Raw genomic sequence first — 14,437 nt, 5'->3', positions numbered from 1 at the left:
AATTCAACCATCTCATGATCACTGCATCCAAGACTTCCCTGGAGAGTCACATTTCCAACAAGCCCTTCCCTGTTGGTGAGCACGAGGTCAAGCAGGGCACCTCTCCTTGTCGGCTCCTTTATTGCTTGCACAAGGAAGTTGTCTTCCACACAATCGAGAAACCTCCTGGATTGCTTGTGCCGGGCCGTACCGTCGCCCCAACAGATGTCAGGGTGGTTGAAGTCCCCCATGAGAACAAGGGCCTGTGAGCGTGAGGCTTTTCCTATTTGTCTGTAGAGTTCTTCATCCACAGGTTCCTCTTGATCAGGCGGTCTGTAACAGATCCCCACAGTAATGTGTCCCGTCACCAATTTCCCCTTAACCCTGACCCACAGACTTTCTGTTAACTGATCACCTGTCCCCAGACAGAGTTCCATACTCTGCAGCCTATCCCTAACACAAATGGCAACTCCCCCTCCCCTCATACTGGGCCTGTCTTTTCTAAAAAGCCTATAACCCTCCATTCCAACACTCCAGTCAAAGGAGCCATCCCACCATGTTTCTGTGATGCCTATTATATCATAGCCCTGTAGATGTGCCCACATCTCTAATTCCTCTTGTTTATTCCCCATGCTACGGGCATTTGTATAGAGGCATCTGATCCAAGCTCCAAATGAAGCCAGCTCAGTGGCTGGAACGGCTAGAATATTACTACATTGCTCAGAGTATTTATTATAGGTGCTGGCAACTGACTGGGTGTGTTGGGATGGAATGATGCCCCCCTCCCCCAACACAACTAGTTTAGAGCATCCTTGACAAGTCTGGCAAGCCTCCTAGCAAAACCACTCTTCCCTTTCTTTATCAGAGCAGCTCCACCAGACCCCAGTAGGCCTGGCCTACAAATGTGGGCCCCATGTTCAAGACACCCAAACCCTTGACTATGACACGACTCTTTTAACCATTTATTAACCTGTCCAATCCTCCTTGCCTTTGGAAGGTCCTCCCCTGTGTCTTGGAAAATTGTCGAAAAGACTATCTGAGCTCTAGAACCCCTGACCACCTCTCCCAGAGCTCTGTAGTCCTTCTTTATACTCCTCAGGCTACTACTGTCTATATCCTTAGCACCCACATGTATCACTAGAAGCGGGTAATAGTCCATGGGACTTAATAGAGCAGGCAGCCTCTCCGCAACATCCCTGATCCGTGCCCCAGGTAGGCAACACACCTCCCTTGCGACCGGGTCAGGCCAACAGATGAGCGCTTCTGTCTCTTTCAAGGCAGAGTCCCCTACTACTACCACCCACCGCTTTTTCCTGGCGGCACCAGTAGAGATCTTCTGTACCAGTGCACCAGCCGATTGTTTCTGATGCAAGTGCATTTCCTCATCAGCCCCCTGTAGGACAGCAAAGCGGTTCTGGGTGGGTACAGCAGATTTAGGAGGAAGCCCTTTGCTTTTAATTGCTTTCTTCCTCCTTTGGTTGTTTTTTTTTTGTTACTAACTCCCAGCTTCCCTGATCAACAGCCCCCTTCTTTCCTCCATGAGCTAGAGGGGAATCTTGAGGCCCCTGTGCTGTTTGGGCCTGGAGCAAGCAGTCCTGCTTCCTCTCAGCTTTCTTGACATCTTGCAGCTTACTGACAGCATCCCGTAGCTCAGCCACCTGCTGCAGGAGGACCTCCATCAGGGAGCAGCGAGCGCAGCCCTGCCCATTCTGCACCTTTCCCTCACAAGACCAGTGCAGGCACTCTTTACACTCCAAGCTCTGCACCGCAACCTCCCCACTTACTGGCTCTGTCTGGGTGCCTACGCTGGCCACCACCGGGGCAGCCGGGGCAGAGCTCCCAGACCGGACCCTGGTCATACAGCGAGTGCTCACCATCCCACTCGCCTGCCCATGTGAACTGCCACGCAAACTGCCTCAACCCGCTCTGTTTGCCCGCTCTGTTTGCTGCGCTCCTGGTTGCCGTGCTCCCTGGGTAGATTTTTAACCACTCACAGTTGGTGCCCCTCCTCCTGTCTCTGCCCCCAGTGAGTCATCTCCTCGTGGTAGCTGAGCTCTTTGCAAGTCCTGTCGAGGACTTGAGGTTCCCTCCTCAGTGGCTCTTGTCGCTCTGTGGTGAGGTTTCTGGACACTGATCTCCCCCGGCTCCGCTCTGGTGCCACAGGTGTCCTTTCTCAAGCCACCCCCCTCAGCAAGTGGCTAACAATGGCCGCTGATGGCTGGTTTGAATCTTCCACCGAGCCTCCTGTCTCCGCCCCCGGTGAGTCACCTCCTTGCAGTAGCTGAGCTCTTTGCAAGTCCTGTCAAGGACTTGAGGCTCCCTCCTCAGTGGCTCTTGTCGCTCTGTGGTGAGGTTTCTGGACGCTGATCTCCCCCAGCTCTGCTCCGGTGCCACAGGCGTCCTTTCTCAAGCCACCCCCCTCAGCAATAAAAATATGAATAAAATGAATTATTCATACAAATACTAATAATTAACTTAAGGGACATCAAAATTAATCAATGACAGAAATCACAGCTTCTTACTCCTAAACCACAGTTTCCTGCTGCATAACAGCTTCCAGTTCCTCCTGATGCTGCCCATGCTGCATGCACTGGTGTAGATGCACTTCAGTTGGCTACTGATCCCACCACCTTTGTGGGGGAGGACTTGAAAAGCCCTCATGCTTATGTGTCCATTCTCAGGCACTTCCATGGTTTCTAACACAACAAACCTTGTGTCTTTGCTGCCACATGGATCTCTGTCGAGGTTTAAACCAAGTCCCCCAACTCCCGGAGAGTTAGGAAAGAGAATCCAAAGAATGTAGCCCCCACGGATTGAGATAAGAACAGTTTAATTGCTAAGGCATAACACAAAACCCCTACTGCCATTTACTACTACAAATAATAATGATACAGCAAACAGCAAGTGAAAAGAATACAACACCCCACCAGCCACCGACCCATAACTCACTCCACCCTGCCTGGCCGAGCACCATGTGCTCCCTCCTCCATTTTCCTCTCCAGCTCCCCTCCTCCACCTGGCTGGAAAAAACCTTGAACAAAAACATCCTCAAAACATGCTCAAACCATGACAATCTCCTACCTCCACTGTAATGGCAGACTGAAGGATCTTGCTAGCACACTGTCCCTAAAACACTGGAGTGCTGTGCCCAGGTTTATCTCTAGAGAACCTGGTTTTATTCCTTTCCCCCTTCAAATATAGGTTAAAGCTCTTTCAAAGAGCCCTGCTAACTCCTGTGCAAAGATCCTTTTTCTCTTTTGAGACACGTGTACCCTATCTGATGCCAGCAGGCCTGAATGTCATGTAAACTGACCCATAATCAAAGCCCCCAAAATTCTGCTGGTGACACCAGGTATTGTTATGCTGGCTCTTTCTGTTTCTTCCCTTATCGTTCCCAGCAACTGGAGGGATAGAGTAGAACACTACTTGTGCTCTTCATCTGTTAACCAGTTGTCCCAAGGTACTGAAGTCTCTCCTAATTGGCCTTGCACTTCCTGTTGGAACTTCATTGCTGCCTACCTGAAAAATCAATAATGGATAATAATCGGAGGGCTGTACCATGTTAAGATGCTTTCTCTTCACATCTTTAACTCAGGTCCCAGGGAAACAGCAGATTTCTCTAAGAAGTCCAATCTCTGTTTTGGGCTTTCTGTTCCCTGCAGAAGGGAGTCTCTGTGACAATGACCCATCTTCTTTTTCTAAATAGAAGCAGCTGTGACAGAGGACGTAGGCCAACAACCTCAGCAACACCTCCAAGCTAGACAAACCATCATCCTCTTGTTCGGTTCCTCTTGCAGATCCTCACACCTACTGTGTACAGTTCTGGTGTCCTCAACATAAAAAGGACATAGAACTGTTGGAACAAGTCCAGGTTGGACAGAGCCTTGGGTGACATGGTTTAGTGTGAGGTGTCCCTGTCCATGGCAGGGGGCTTGGTACTTGATAATCTTAAGGTCCTTTCCAACCCTAACTATTCTATGATTCTATGATTCTATTATAAAAGGCAGCTGGGAACGTGGGGTACTCACAGAGGAAACAGGCCTGCTGTGCCAGGCAGGAACTTGTTGCCATTATTCCTTATCCCTTAAGTCACTGTGTTCAGCCAGCTGGAGAAAAGATGGGGAATTCCCTGTATCAGACATCCTGTCTGCCTCTCTCACTCTCTCCCACCACTTCCCAAAGCTCTGTCACTAAGTGGAGGAGTTCCTCTGCCTGGGTACACCTCCCACAGATGTACTTACTGCTGCTGTCTGATACTGACATAAACATAGGACAGACCCTTTGGCCTGGACAGATATGGACGCAGATGGATAAGGTAGAATAAAACAGACTAAAGAATTTGAGCCTGAAGCCCTTCAAATTGCAGAAATTTTCAGTGTGTGTTTGGAAAACACTTGAAAATATCAAAAGTAATATCAAATTGACTGCAGAAGTGTTGTTATTATTAAATATTAGGACTGTGGCAAGCATAGCAGTCAAACAGCTCCTGGCTTGATTATATTAGGCACTTCATAAACACGTAATTAGAGACAGTCCCTGCCCCAAGGATACATCAATTTCAAACATATGTTTATCTTTTAAAAATCTGGTAATTATTTTCTATGTACTACCATCATTGGAGACCATTCTCCCACATGAATCAAAGGAAGAAAATTTTGATGCAGTATAGGAAATAAGTACATCTCAACGTTTTGAAAAATGTCAGTGATATTCAGAGGTTAATAAAAATGCAAGAAAGTACTAGTATCCTCACACAAGAATAAAGCAGACCATTGAAAACTCTTGGCACAGTAAAGTTACATATCCCTGAAGATGGAAACATTCGTAATATCCAAAGTACTCCACTTTGAAAGCATGCTAGGCTGTTGCCTCCTGACCTAGAAGTTTGCTATAAGACATGGATCTTTACAATAATAGGAAAGCAAATGACTAGTTTGCTTCTCAGTTAAAGATACCTTTCTGCTCCCTAAAGGGCTTTTAGAGGACTTCTCTCCGTCACTGGTACATATTTCCCTTTTGGTCATCTAGTCTAAATGTGATGCCTTGCATAACTCTCTTAAGAATCAACTCTGAAGCAAAACGCAACCCAATAAATTGTTGTGTGGCAGTTCTGATGTTTTCTCTTTTAATGGTACATAAGCTTGAGAATTTTGCTTGTGATCAGGATAAAGACTTTTCCAGGAGACCCTCTAGCTTAGCTAGCTGCTCAATGCAAGTATATAATGAAGTACGGAGTTGATACATTTTAAAAGCCAGGAAACATGACAGAATTTCTCCCAGTATACAGCTGATCTTTTCCATGAGATAGTGTATTTTCACAGAAGAGGCTGAATCAGAATGTTCCTCCCCAGATAGCACAGTGACAGTTGAAACAGATTCCCCAAATTTCCATATATTCTCCAAATAATAAAGTTTAGATTTTGGTAGTTATATTTAAAGCTATGATGATATTTTAATTGTCTTTAATTTGCACCGGCCTTCAATTATATTTGACCCCTTTTCCAAGTACACCTGTGAATCTGCTTAGAAATGCACTGACAGTTTCAATTTTTTCCTTAGATCTCACAACCAAGGATTAAAACCAGCTTAGTTTCCTTTGATATCTCCCTCCTGCCAATTTGTAAATAAGATACCTGTTTTAGAAAATTCTTTGCCTAAAGCAGAACAAAATACATAGAGCAGGTCTCCTGCAGGACAACAAGCAGTCAGGGTAAAGATGCTTCAATTGTTGTGATCTACTTAATCTTGTTGATCAAGGGCTTCTTTTTTAAAATTCAGAGGGTCATGTTAAAGAACTGCTAACATGAAGTTAATCAAAATGCAATTGATTAAAGTGATATGTACCTCTCTTACAGAGAACTTTGTTCAAAACCTGAAAAATAATTACCTGAACTGATATAATAGAAGTTTTACGCTAATTGTACAGAACAGTAATGAAGGCTGCTACAAAACAAAGTGTTTCAATTGAGTGTGAGTAAAAATCAGAACAACAACCTTGTGTTTTATACTTTTTTAGTCAGGTAAGGTCCTGATCCAATTCATAGAATTATAGAATCATAGAATAGTTAGGGTTGGAAAGGATATTAAGATCATCTAGTTCCAACCCCACTGCCATGGGTACGGACACCTCACACTAAACCATATCACCCAAGGCTTCATCCAACCTGGCCTTGAACACTGCCAGGGATGGAGCATTCACAACCTCCCTGGGCAACCCAGTCCAGCACCTCACCATCCTAACAGTAAAGAATTTCTTCCTTATATCCAATCTAAACCTCTGCTGTTTAAGTTTCAACCCGTTACCCCTTGTCCTATCACTACAGTCCTTAACGAATAGTCCCTCACCAGCATCCCTGTAGGCCCCCTTCAGATACTGGAAGGCTGCTATGAGGTCTCCACGCAGCCTTCTCTTCTCCAGGCTCAACAGCCCCAACTTTCTCAGCCTGTCTTCATACGGGAGGTGCTCCAGTCCCCTGATCATCCTCGTGGCCCTCCTCTGGACTTGTTCCAGCAGTTCCATGTTCTTTTTATGTTGAGGACACCAGAACTGCACACAATACTCCAAGTGAGGTCTCAGAAGAGCAGAGTAGAGCGGCAGGATCACCTCCTTTGACCTGCTGGTCACGCTCCTTTTGATGAAGCCCAGGATACAGTTGGCTTTCTGGGCTGCAAGCGCACACTGAAGCCGGCTCATGTTCATTTTGTCATCGACCAGATACTACTTCCAGTATAACTGAATGAGTGATGTTATACAGTGAGGTGATAGGAAAAAGGAATAGGGGGCAAAGTATGAAAACCATAGGCCAATTTTGTCATCAAAGACTTTGTCCTGTGAAAACAAAGCCTAAGACACAGAAAAAGCTAAGATACATAAGCGAATAATTGATACTTGAAAGGAATGTGGTCTAGCAGAATATGAAAGAGAAAGTCAGTTGCTTTTTTTCAGCTTTAGCTGTGTTTGTAACTGTAGTATTTTACTAGATTGGCACCTGTAAAACTTGAATTCTATTAACATCTGCAAGCCCTTAACTACTACAAAGAATTATTATTAACTAGTTAATTAGTTAATTATTACTAGTTTAAAGCAATAACTAGTATAAAGAATAACTAGTATAAAGAATACACGGAGAATAAAGTCCCCAAAACCTCAGTGGCTATGCTAGTTTACAGAGCTTCAGTCCAGACCTAGATGTACATCCTTTCCCTTCTGCTACCTCAAGTGACTAAACTGCACTGAGTATCCACCCTGCCCTCTCAAGTAAAACAGCTTTGTTATCAATGAATTATGACTTAATTTTTTAAAGAAGATTTCAGGAAAGATCTGGGGAACCAGAAACTGGTAATATTGGCGTCTATACAGCAAAAATAGTGCTGTAAATGTACTGTAGGTCCTTGAAGAAGAAGAATGTGGACAAGAAGAGCCTCTGATAATATGGTTTTCTTACACTTCCAAAACGTATTTGATAGGGTCCCTCACTGAAGGCTTTTGAAACACTTTTACTGCCATGGTTTCCATATAAATAAATAACTGCTTAGAGATAGGAAATGAGGACAACAATAAATGGCCACAAAGCAGGAATATCTCCTAGGCTAGTAGAGCCTCGCAGGAATCTGTGTTGAAGTACATGTGTTTCAGAACATATTCACAGATGATTTGGAAGAGATATTTACTAATGATAACAAAGTTTTCCGACAGTACAAAATTATCCCAGATGCCAAACTTCTGACTTTGAAAAACTGCACAAGGATTTTATTGTACAGAATAACTAGGTGATAAAATGGCAGATGACATTCAGTACTAAATGTTAAAACCCAATAAATTAATAAATTCAACAGACAGGTTCAACTTCACATGTCTAAATGCAGCAGTGATTGATTTGACATTAAATAGAAATTAACTACACTGCTGTCCAAGACAACAGTCCACATTTTACATGCAAACAGAATGTTGAAAATACAAAAACATAAATGATTTTAATTTATAAATTTATTAAACATTAAAAAAGGACTCCAGGTGACACTGAGGGAGGACTGTTCTGTGTATTTCTCTGTACCTGACTCACAAAAAATCTGTTTCCCTTATTGAAAGTCCTTGATCTACTGTGTTACAGAAGGGATTTTTAACAGCATGGAAAAAGCCTCAAAAAGGAAAACATCAGTGTTTCTAAGGATGGAAATTCTTCTTTTTGGATTCAATCAGAAGTGCTGGCCTGCTGACTGCAACTGTGTAGAAACAATATTTCCATCTAAGTTACAATTTAAGTGTAAAGATGTAAGATTTATTGGCTCCTAGGCTTAAGTTCAGATTGCCTATGTGTCTGTTTTAGAGTTCACAGTACAGAACAGAAAGGATTCTGGCAACTAAGTGATCCAGGATGCTTAAGTTTTTAATTTCACATTATCTTCTTCACTAGAAAATCTATCAAGATGCTCCTTTTCATCATCTCTTCCTTCATCTGCAACAGTGCAGGTATAAACTAGATCATTGAAATGATCTGATTTTAAAAGTGATGCCACTCTGAAAATATTTTGGTTTGGGCTTACAGTGAAAATGAATCTGAAACCCAGATTCATTAAATAATATTATTATAAGAAATAAGATAATAATATATAAATATTTTTCATCTTAATGATATAGTGTTCAAGAAGTGTGAACATTAAGCAAGAACAGGTGGAGGATAATTTCTTAAATCATTAAAATGTAGTATAGAATTCTAATATGTAATTTAAAATGTTTTTAGAGAAACAACTTTTTACCAATATTTTCCTTTGATGAACATGCAGGAGACAAAAATGCTTTAAAAAGCATTCTATCTGTAGAGTTATTTTTCTGTCTTTCTTTTATCCCTTTCCCGTCTATTGTATATATTATCTTGCCTAACCATTATTTGATTCACAATAGAAATATGGTATGAGTCTTGAAGAAGATGGGTTAAGCAGATATCTCACCCCAAGGTAAACTTTAGAGACAATAATATGTGTAAAACATAGCTGAGTTTATTGTGGATGCAGCTGAGTCACAGAAATGTATAGCTCTGACTCCTATATTACACAGTCATAGTAAATTTTGAAACTCTTGAAGTACACTTTCAGATTCCTTGAGATGGCAGTGTCTTTTTAATATTAATATGTCTTTGATTAGGAAGAAGCCTTTATCACTGATAATACTTCAACTCTTCACACATTAAAGTCAATACAGAAGCTTTGTAAAATAAAAAATAGGCACTGTACAATAAAATAAAGCAGAACCAACAACTAAACTGAGCTAGCAGAGTCTTGAATGTGTTCCAGAATAATAAATTATGACTTAATTTAAAAGTCTATATATCAAACCCATACAAATATCCTTACCTAGCAGTCTCTTTCTAATGCTAAATGTTGTGTAACAGCTAAAGCTTCCAGATAATTATTTCTGAGCTAGATTCTGGTCTCAGCAAGACTTTTAAATCCTAACAGTGTAGCTGCTGTCATAAACTTGAAGTCTTTTCCAAAGAAATTATTTCAGCTTTCAAAAAAAAGTAAAAAAAAAAAAAAGCTACTACTATAAATACATGTGGATTGTGCTGGAAAAACAGATTTAAAGAAAAGACATGATTTCTCTCTCTGTGTGTTCCCTTTTCAGAGAAAAAAACTGTAAGATAGTTTTCATAAACCTTTCACAAGTGTCACTTTCAGAGTAACTATTTTGAATATTATATATTCCTTCTGACATTTTCAAAATCTACAGTAAGATACAGATAATGAATTCTATAATTAATCTTTTAAAATGGGAATAAATTGAGTGAACGAAACACAGTTCTGACCCTTCCAACATTATTATTTCAGTATTATCAGGCTTAAATAACATTCTTTTTCCCTTTTTCCAAAACTGTATTTGACTCCATTCTGTATCACAAATAGAATGACTTCATTTTATTCTGTATTAGCATTGATGCTGAATCATCTCACGAAAATAGGAAGAACAGCAATGATACCAGTGATACTGAGCAACGATAAAACAGAAGCCAAGCTTAAAAAAGATGAGCATCTAGCAGTACAGGTGTAGCATGCAGACTTAAGAATCATAATACCTAACTAATAAAGGGTGATGGTTCAGAATCATATTTCCTTGAGACACTGATCTAAAGAAACAAGAAAGAACAAAACAGTATGTCTGAAATATGAGGTGTTTCAAAAAAATAAGTTTAGGCTTTTTTTAAACTTGAAGTTTTAGTGGTATTACACTTGTATTAAAAGAATTTAGTACCTTTCACATATTTTTTCTACAAAGAATTATGTCTGGATATTTAAAAATAATACTTTAAATGCCAAAATTCTACACACAACATTAGGCAGAATTTCCAATTTAGATAGATATACATATATGCAAAGCAATAAGAATGATGATAGAAAAGATATCTAGTAAGTAGATACCTGACAATTGTAGAATAAATAAAAAGGACAGAAAGAAACATAATTCTGCAAATTTAATCTCTGCATTCTTCCATCATTTTAGATTAACTGGTTTATGCTGCAATGGTTTTATATAATAATATACAAAATCAGGGAAGAAAAAGACACTTCACATTTACAAAGACCAAGACCCACATCCATAATCAGAAAAATATTAACCAGACAGTCTATTCTGGGTTACTGCATGTACCAAGTGATTGAAGACATAAGCCTTTTGCCCTTACACCTTACAGTTTACTCACATTTGCAATAATCTTCATGAAATGTACAGCCTGTCATGTTATATTGCTTAATTAGCAACTTATCAAAATCTACACTACATAAATGCAATTTTATAGATTTTTTTATTGCACATATTTACTTACTTTTTATTGGAATAATGAGCTGAGGAATGACAGGAAGAATCTTGTTTCCACCATGTTCCAGCATGTCATGAATTCCCTGACGAGCAAAAAACTCATGTGGAAATGTCATTTCACAAAGGCCGTGAAAAAAAATAGGCAGATAGGAATTATAGTCCAGGGTTTCTATCTCTACCTGAAAATACAAAATAAATAAGAAAATAAATGCAATTTCTCAATACTGATACAATATGATCAAGCCAACAGATAACACATGACTACACAGGTATGTTAAGAATTAATTTTGTATCATTGCTGAATATCATTAAGTCTTAAGTATTGTTTATGACCAGATATAGAAATACAGAAATATTAAACCTAAAGAAAAGAATTACAATGAATATGCTCCCACATATTTTCCATTTTTGATAAGTCAGCATTAGATTCTGGTATTCTTGCTTACAAACCTTGCTTTGTAAATTACCTGCAGGAATCAAAACAGTCTTTTTAAGAATAACATTCTATTTACTTCAGAAAAATCTATCTTTACATCTTCACTTGGACACTCAAAAGAACAAATAAGAGAACAAATCCTTTAACCAACAGATATCCAGCATGGCACAAATATAAATATTTTTACAGAATTCCCAGATTTCTGGAATACTGACCTAATTTTATTTCCTAGTAATTTCAGGAACAAAAATCTAAAGAAATTACATGAGTCTATACTATGAAAAAAGGTGGAAAACTTAGGTACCTGTTTCTAATAGGAATCTCCCTTCAATCCTAAAATACAAAGTGTGTTAACCTTCCCAAGTTATAGACTTTGAAAAGGGTTTTGCAAACTGCTAGTTTTGTTCCCCTTTCCTTCTTCCACTCACAAGTACCCTGATGTTACACTCAGGATAGCCAGAGAGAACCAGAAGTTTGCTTTCAGCCTGTCAAATACAGCAAAGAAGTGGCTCAACAGCAAAACACTTTCTCTGAACAGAATATTATCCTAAAAATAATTTGGAGATAATAGAATCATAGAATATTTATGTTGGGAACAACCTTTAAGATCTAGCCCAACTGTTAATATAGCATTGCCAAGGAGAGAGACCTTATTGCTCTCTACAGCTACCTGAAAGGAGGTGTAGTGTGTGTCAGTCTTTTCCCCCAAGTAGAAAGTGACAAGATATGAGGAAATGGCCTCAAGTTGCACCAGGGTAGGTTTAGACTGGATATTAAAAAAAAAAAATGTCATCAAAATCATTGCCAAGCATTGGAACAGGCTGCTCAGGAAAGAGGTTGAGCCATCATCCCTGGAGGTTTCTGAAAGATGTGTAATTGCGACACTTAGGGACATGGTCTAAGACCAAGTCATCTCTTTAGGCATCCATTTTCATCTTTAAAACACTGCTTAGCTGCCACCCTATTTTCCAGTGAGATTATGTTTTGGAACAGGGAAGAAGCCTCCTCCTTCACACCTAACAAGCTTCAGGGTTTACACTTCTCTGGCAAATCACATAGTTAGGAACCAGAAGATATACGTTCTCTCTTCGCATTTTCCTCCTTGCTTGGCTTGGAGCAGATCTGAATCCTCGCCTTGCACTCCTTAACTACTGACTTGACTGCTTCAATCTTTCATGTTGAAACTGATGCATCCATGATAAATGAAAATTAACTGGAACAGATACTTTAAAGTAAATCCTTTACATAGGCTGCGAGTATCCCACTATTAGCAGACATAATGCCATTTACATATTACATAGTGTCACATTGACTGTTAATCTCTTATAGGAGACTAAAAAGAACAATTATATAACACCTATACACTTATGTAAGTAAAATCAAGTCCCTGCAATAAACCATATGGAAGAAGGAATGAATGAAAGCTAAATTTCCTATTTTCACAGCACCTCATATGATGGCTTCTCTGTAAATTTTCATCATTGGCTTTTGGTTCACAAGAAAAAATGCCTTTATCAGATGCCTTTAGGGTCAATATAGAATCATAGCATCTAGTTTCAAGCCCCCTGTTATGGGTAGGGGTGCCCCATCCTAGGCCACGTTGCTCAAGGCTCTGTCCAACCCAGACTTGAACACTGACAAGGATGGAGCATTTATCACTTTGGGCAGCCTGTTCTAGTGCTTCATCACCTTCACAGTAAAGAACTTCTTCCATGTACCTAACCTGAACTTCCCCTGTTTAAGTTTAATATGCCAGGGTCAATTCTTTAGAAAGTTTGAAAATACCTATATCTCTACTGAGCAACCACCTACGAAAATCTTTCCAAAACAAGAATGAGAAGACATTTTAATCCATAAATTGATAGATTTTGTATTTCTTGAAGGCAATCAGCATTACACAGACAATACTCATGAAATGGCAAAAGAAGTCTGACCTCAAAGTCACAGAACAGAAGACTGCAATACAACTACAAACTTCTGGTGACAAGCCTGAGTAGTTCATTACATCAAGAAATCTCTAGCAGGTAAGTGGCTAAGCAGACATAAAATATTGACAAAAAAGCAGGATCAAATGCAGAATTTTTTTTCCTGTTCTCTGTCCACAGGACAATAAAATGGCCTTTATATCTTTTAATTTGTTGTTTATAAGATACAATTAGTAATGCATGTGGTTTTCATAAACCTTGGGGTTCGGCTTCTTAAGGAAAAACACCTTTAGCAGATGATGTCCTTTTATTTAAGAAATCATTCCTTCCATGGGTTTTTGACAACTCTTTCAAAATTACAAACTATTTCCATGGAGAAATATCTTTGATGTATATGCATCCATGTTAGATTCCTGAATCAGGAATTTGCAACTACCCTGCTCAAAACATATACAATGTAATCTCTTTGCTAACACCCCCCTAACTATTTCTACCACTTATCTGTTCTGAAAGATATGGTAATTCTGTTACTCTGAGCAATTTTTTCTCAGCTGTTCTTTGCCCCTGAAATATGCTTTTTCTCTTTTAGGTATAATTAAAGCATAAGTGTTCAAAAGCTTGTCAGTGGTTTTCAATTATTATATCCAGTCAAAAAAAGATATAGTACCTGCATCTACCTGCTCTGTCTTACAGTTAGACATTACACATACATAGAAATAATATAATAACCTTAAGGTGTATATGATTTCTGGGTTTAAAAACAAATCCGATTTTTACATGACACAAAAGCCTTCTTACGAAAAAAATCTCTACAAAACATGACAAGCTGTAGATCATAAGGCATTTGTGTGTACTCCTCGCTTCTCAGTTAGATCCAAAGCCCTTAGTGGCTGGCAACTAGCATGGCTCTGAAAAGGAATTTGATTTCTAACTCATTTCTTCAAGTGTCAGCTGTCCAACAATACAGCCAATTTTACTTAGCATTTTGTGCTCTATAATAACTCCCACAACATGGAATCCAGAAATATCTTGCCTCACATTCTATGGTGTGAAACCCCTTCCTTCTGTGTTTACTATTCAGCTTTTAAAAGCAGCTATTATACAGCTGTTCCAAGAAAAATGTGATTTTTTTTCTGTTTACACCCACAAAAATTCTTTTGTTTTCCACATCCACCTACAAAAAATGCTGATTAAAGCTCAAATTCTTGGCAAAATTTGTCCACATGTGACAATAAAGCTGTTGCAATGGATGTTAAAAAATCTCACAATAACTGTTATGAACTTCTG

General features: G+C 39.5%; 1 protein-coding gene across 1 annotated transcript in view; it reads right to left on the bottom strand.

Moving 5' to 3' along the window:
* Window positions 1-14,437, bottom strand: part of PACRG (parkin coregulated) — a 239,793-nt gene that overhangs the window by 101,398 nt on the left and 123,958 nt on the right. The window contains exon 4 of the mRNA XM_005150118.3: window positions 10,797-10,968. Within this exon, the coding sequence (XP_005150175.2) occupies window positions 10,797-10,968 (172 nt within the window). The remainder of the gene's footprint in view (window positions 1-10,796; window positions 10,969-14,437) is intronic.

Source organism: Melopsittacus undulatus, chromosome 3 (assembly GCF_012275295.1).
Source record: "Melopsittacus undulatus isolate bMelUnd1 chromosome 3, bMelUnd1.mat.Z, whole genome shotgun sequence".
Classification (NCBI taxonomy): Eukaryota; Metazoa; Chordata; class Aves; order Psittaciformes; family Psittaculidae; genus Melopsittacus; species Melopsittacus undulatus.
The sequence above is the reverse complement of the archived record's forward strand: the minus strand, read 5'-3'. Positions and strand labels throughout refer to the sequence as shown.